The 6,108-nt window shown below is 39.3% G+C and overlaps 1 protein-coding gene across 4 annotated transcripts in view; it reads left to right on the top strand.

Annotated features, from left to right (window-relative positions):
• Positions 1–848: 848 nt before the first annotated feature.
• Positions 849–6,108, top strand: part of LOC128612360 (protein max) — a 10,440-nt gene continuing 5,180 nt past the window's right edge. For 3 of the 4 annotated variants that reach the window (XM_053632462.1, XM_053632463.1, XM_053632464.1), the window contains exons 1-3: positions 852–984; positions 1,247–1,273; positions 5,788–5,895. In XM_053632462.1, coding sequence (XP_053488437.1) covers positions 949–984; positions 1,247–1,273; positions 5,788–5,895 — 171 coding nt within the window. In that variant the 5' untranslated portion in view covers positions 852–948. Of the gene's footprint in view, positions 985–1,246; positions 1,274–5,787; positions 5,896–6,108 lie in introns of all 4 variants that reach the window. The other variant, XM_053632465.1, reaches the window with a different exon arrangement.

Raw genomic sequence — 6,108 nt, forward strand, 5'->3', positions numbered from 1 at the left:
ATGATGATCCATCCATCCATCCATCTTCTACCGCTTACTCCTTTTCAGGGTCACTGATCTGGAGCCTATCCCAGGGAGCATCAGGCACAAGGCAGGGTACACCCTGGACAGGGTGCCAGTCCATCGCAGGGCACAATCAGATACACATTCACACACCCATTCATACACTATGGACACTATGGACACTCTAGACATGCCAATCAGCCTACCATGCATGTCTTTTGACTGGGGGAGGAAACCGGAGTATGATTATGATGATGATTATTGTTATTATTATTATTGTTGTTATTACTATTATTTGAAGTATTTTATGAATATTATGATTATGATGATGTTATTGTTATTATTATTATTATTATTATTAGTAGTAGTAGTAGTAGTAGTAGTAGTAGTAGTAGTATGATGATGATGATGATTATTATTAGTACTAGTAGCAGTAGTAGTAGTATTATGCTAGATTATTATGATTATTATTCTGATTATGATGATGATTACTGTTATTATTATTATTATTATTTGTAGTATTATTATGATTATGATAATGATTTGCATTATTATTGTTATTATTATTATTGATATTTGTAGTATTCTTATTATTGTTATTATTATTTTTAGTAGTAGTAGTGTGATTATGATTATATTATTATTATGATGATGATTATTATTGTTATTCTTATAATTATTTGTAGTACTATTATGATGATGATGATGATTATTGTATTTTCTTTTCTTACCAGAGGAGCTTTGGAGTACTCTCATGATTGAGACTCGCTTCCTTTAAGAACCCTAAAGCCCAGCATGCGTCGCGCCATCGCGCATGCGCGCACCTCGCGCTGTCGCTCAGTCACGTGTCCACGTCTACTCGAGTCCCTCTTGTCTCGCAGTGGAGCTGTGCTGTTTGCAGTCTGCTCGGAATACACGTGGTATTATTGTCGATTTCGGAGGAGGATGAGTGATAACGATGACATCGAAGTCGACAGTGATGTATGTCACGGTGCTCCTCCCGAGCTGTTTACTATTTAGATCTGCATGTGTAACTGATAAGGCGCGTACTCCAGTCAATTTCCCAGCAGCTAGCTAGCCTACAGAAAGCTACCGGGTTAGCTAGCTACATAGCTCGCGAGCGCTGTTTTTGTATGTGATTTTCGATTCGTAAAAGTTCGACTTTGTGACTGGTTATCTCTGTTTGATTTGTACTCCGAGCTGTACATCTTTACTCCCAGTTAACCCGAGTTTGTTTTTACAGGAAGAGTCGTCGAGATTTCACCCAGTGGTATGTAGCCGCTTTGCTAACTCATGAGCTCCAGTAGCGTTTCTGCTCTCTTGCTGCTGTTGCTGTCCTCATGTGGCCTTTAGCTCGATTACCTGGCTGATCTTCACAAACCTCAAACATTACTATAAGAAACATGTCCACTGCAGCAATTAGGTCTCTCTTTTTTTTTGTTGTTGCAGCAATCCATATTCACTCGCTTACCTGATTGCTCAACGAGCCAACTTCTTCCTAAAAACAACAACCGAACAGTACAAGCCCAATGCACAGGGATATCAGATAAACCGAGATCGTATTGCAACATGGATTATAAATATGACTGACTAGCTGTTTACATCCCCACTGTAGCGATCAGACCTGCCATATCTTTCATTTGACTGTTATTATTTTATTTTATTTGGTGTTTCAAAGCTTTTTGTATCTGTTCCTTAGTATTATGGACACTAATACAATAGTATTTCTAGGGGGGAAATAATTTGGGAGGTTTTATAATTTTATAAATTATAAAACACGCTACGATTTGGGATGCACTAATTCTAATCTCAGACACTATTTAGGACGAATTGGGACGTCTGTTGGTTGATGGTCAGAGTTGGTTCTTTTTGAAGAGGGTGGAGTACGTGTCCGTTTGCTGTTATGTGGCCAGCATTTTTCAGTGGAGAGTTTTACCCCAGGGGCTGTTCAGTGCCAGAATGTTGCTACCTCAGACTGACCGAGATCACGATTCCATCTTTATACGCTATCAGGACGGTTGGAAGAGTTAGCACTGTAATTTTATCTACAATTCCAATGCTTCGCGGTCACCATCCGCGCTGTTAATGCGCTGTGAACCTCGACTCAAACACGTACGTCGTAACTCGAAAAACACACGCCATCTCGTTATCTAAGAAACGCTCGTTAAAGTCGACAGATGTGGGTGAAGATGGTGGTGAGAAATCCTCTACGTTGAAAATGGAGGGGAAAAAAGCTCTTCTTAAAGTGCACCTATTATGGGCTGTCAGACATTACCTTTCGTGTGGTGTGTTATATACGTAGCTGTTTGCGAATGTAAAAACATCTGCAAAGTTTCAAGAATCAAAGCACACAACAAACAGAGGTTATTGTCTCCCAAAAGAAGGAAGCGATTCTGAACAGCTGAAACAAGTCGTTAGTGACTCCAGACTCACTTCCTGTACTAATCTACGTAGGTTTGTAACAAAAAGCCCCGCCTCTGGTCTTCATTGGCTCCTCGCGAACAGACGGAGCTGAAACTCGTTATGGTAGTAGGCGTTTCCTTTTCGAAACACGCTGACAGCGGTAGTCCAATCACAACAGACTGGGACATCTGACCAATCAGAGCAGAGTATTCTCTCTGAAAGTAGGGGTTTAGAATGAATCGTTTAGAACAGATCATTTAGCGAGTCGATTTTGACACTGGGGGGAAAAGTAATGCTGCAGTTTAAATTATGAGCACGTTAAAGTGTTTTTTGTCCCATGTACATCTATTGTATGAGACCTTTAAAACAAAATTAGGCACGTCTCAAAACCATAATAGGTGCGCTTTAAATGCGTCGCTGTTCCACATGTATGTATTTCGCTAAGTTACAGTCACGTATCTTTATATTCGGTGGGGGTGTAGCGTATTTCGAATGCTGTCGGCTGCTGCTGGGTGAATCGGTTAAGCACTTTAACACCCAGTCATTTCCTGTTTTTAAAGGAAACAAGTCAACATTAACAACAAATAATGGCTGACAAGCCAACTTAAAACTGCTTACTTTGTCACTAAAATGCACATCATCACGGGCAGCCATTATTTATTTATCCAAGACCATTATTATTATTGTTGTTGTTGTTGTTGTTGTTATCCAAGACATGACAGAAAACTGCAGCTATGTTTGGGCAGTGTGTTCTTAAGCCATAAAGCAAACGTGAAGTGGACAATTTTCACAAGCCACAAATGAAACGGACCACAAAATGAACCACAGACGAAACATACTGAGACAGACACTAGAAGGAGGTTTGAGTACGATGGTTGATGGTTGTTTGTTGTGTGTACATATGTAGAAAAATGCTAATTTGTTGTTAAGCACCTGGAAACATAAAATGGACCTAATGTGAAAACCCCCATAGATTTAAAATGTATAAATATGCCTTGCTAGCTGTTTACTTACTGGCTGTAGTAGCGCCCATTAGGATATATATATATATATCAGTTTTATTGCTCCCTTGTGCCATTAGGGAAATAAATTGAGGAGAAAGACGCGTTAAGGTCCATCTATTCCAAAAACATTACATAGCTACTAGCGAGTCTGCGTGCTTTAGATGGTACATTAGCCGAAATATTCGATGCAAGATAAATAGGTGAGAGGACATTATAATCTTTAAAGAATAACTGACAACAATTAGGTATCATCGCCACTTTCCCCACCTTTTATTTAAAATAAAGGCAAGACTCACCGGCCACTTTAATAGGAACACCTATATACCGACTCATTCATGCAATTGCCCAATCAGCTGACGGAAAGTATAAAGTAACTCAAATAGCCAATCTTTACAAACGTGGTAGGGGAAAAAAAGCATCACAGAGTGCACAACATGAAGAAGACCACATCAGGTTCCACTCCTGTCAACCAAGGACAGGAATCTGAAGCTTCAGTAGATCTGACAGGCGTTGCAAAAATATCATATCACTATACATGATATGGATTGCAATATATTGGTTTAAATACGGTCCCCTCTGAAAGTTTTGGAACAGCGAGGCCAATTCTGGTGTTTTTTGTTATACGTTGAAGGCATTTGGGATTGAAATGAGAAAAATTAAAGCGAGACGATGGATCAGAATTTCAGCTTTCATTTCCTTATTCAGATTTACATCTAGATGTGTTTAACAACTTAGAACATGCCATCTTTTTGTTTGAACCCACCCATTTTTTTTTCCCCCTCAAAAATTTTGGAACATGTGATTGAGAAGTGTTTCTTGCTGCCCAGGTGTGCCCTGTTAAATTGATCGTTTTAAAGAATTTATAGCTCTGAATGTCTACTCTTGGTTTGAGCCCTAGGTTTTGGCTGGGAAGACTGTGTTTGCTGTTAAAAAGGGTAAACAAATATAAAGGCATTGAGCTGTGAAGAAAACCCCCAAAAACGACAGTTGGTGACATCAACAACAACCTCCGCAAGGCAGAGGTGAAGGTTTGACAGTCTATCATTTGAAGAAGACTTGGAGAGCAGAAATATAGAAGCCATACCACAAGATGTAAACCACTCATCAGCAGTAAGAACCAGAAAGCCAGATTTGAATTCGCAAAAGAAATACAGAGTTGAGCCAAGTTCGGGAACCAAGATTAACCTCTACCAAAGTGATGGGAAGACCAAAGTGTGGAGAAAGAAAGGATCTGCTCATGATCCATAACATAAAAGCTCCTCAGTCAAGCATGGTGGAGGTAGCGTCATGGCTGCTTGTTGAATGGCCTCACTAATCTTTATTGATAATATAACTCATGATGGTAGCAGCAGAATGAATTCATATGTCTATGGAAACATTCTGTCTGCCATTTTATAGAGAAATGAATCTGGTTGGCAGGAACTTCACTATGCAGTAATACAGTGACCCAAAACACACTATCAATACAACAAAAGACTTCATCAGGGGGAAAAGGTAGGTTTTAGACTGACCAAGTCAATCACCAGACCTTAACCCAATTGAGCATGCATTTCACCTTCTGAAAAGGAGACTGAACGAAGAACCCACCCAAAACAAACATCTTCAAGGACAATACAAGCCTGGAAAAGCATCACGAAAGCAGAACGCAACAGATTGGTGATGTCATTGGGTTACCGGCTTGATGCAGTTATTGCGAGCAAGGGATATGCACCCAAATATTAAGTGTTATTTACTTTACTTCAGCTCACGTTAAAATTGGCTGGTCTGCCATCAAAGGTGCCATGTTTTAAGTTATTTAACACATCTAGATATAAATATCAGGAAATGAAAGCTGAAACTGTGATCTATCGTCTCGTATTCGTCTTATGATTTCAAACCCAAATGTCTTCAGTGTATAGCAAAAACAATAGACTTGGTCTTGCTGTTCCAATACTGTCAGAGGGGACAGTATATTCTGATTTAAAATACTACGGAATTAAATTCAATTATTTATGACTGTAAAGGATGAAGGGGGGGGGTAAACTTTTAATCAGCTGCTCCACATCCGAGTTTGTAGTTGTTAGAATACTGTGATGCTGTCTTAGAAAAGGCTTATTGCGACAGTTTATCATGATCCCAATGACAAACGGGCCCACAAGGCATTTTTAAAGCAGTAAAATTAGAATGTTGACGTTGGTGAGAAACAGTATCACGACATGGCCTGCTTGCGTTTCTCAGTGGTAAAACTCTTGATTGCATAGTTACTATTAAATTCAAGTAAGGTCAAATCAAAGTGCTTGGGCAGTCTTCCTCGTTAGTGGGATTATTGTAATTATACTTATTTTGTTTTTGTTTTTGTGAATGTATAAGAACATGGGCTGTTTTATTTCAACTGCAGGCAGACAAGCGGGCACACCACAACGCACTGGAGCGCAAACGCAGGGACCACATCAAAGACAGCTTTCACAGTTTACGTGACTCTGTGCCTTCTTTACAAGGAGAGAAGGTTGGAGGACATTTCTCATTCTGTCTTTTGTTTGTGTTCTATATTAGGTGTAGTATTTAATTTCTTATACAAATTAAAATTAGCATTTCAAGTGTTTTTACCACTGCTTAGCACTGATTGTAGTTGTGTGTGGGGTGGTCTGGGAAAATGTGGCTGAATTCTGGCAAACAGGTAAATATATATATTTCTGCCTATAATATTTGAAACCTCAGC

Source organism: Ictalurus furcatus, chromosome 9 (genome assembly GCF_023375685.1).
Source record: "Ictalurus furcatus strain D&B chromosome 9, Billie_1.0, whole genome shotgun sequence".
Taxonomy (NCBI): Eukaryota; Metazoa; Chordata; class Actinopteri; order Siluriformes; family Ictaluridae; genus Ictalurus; species Ictalurus furcatus.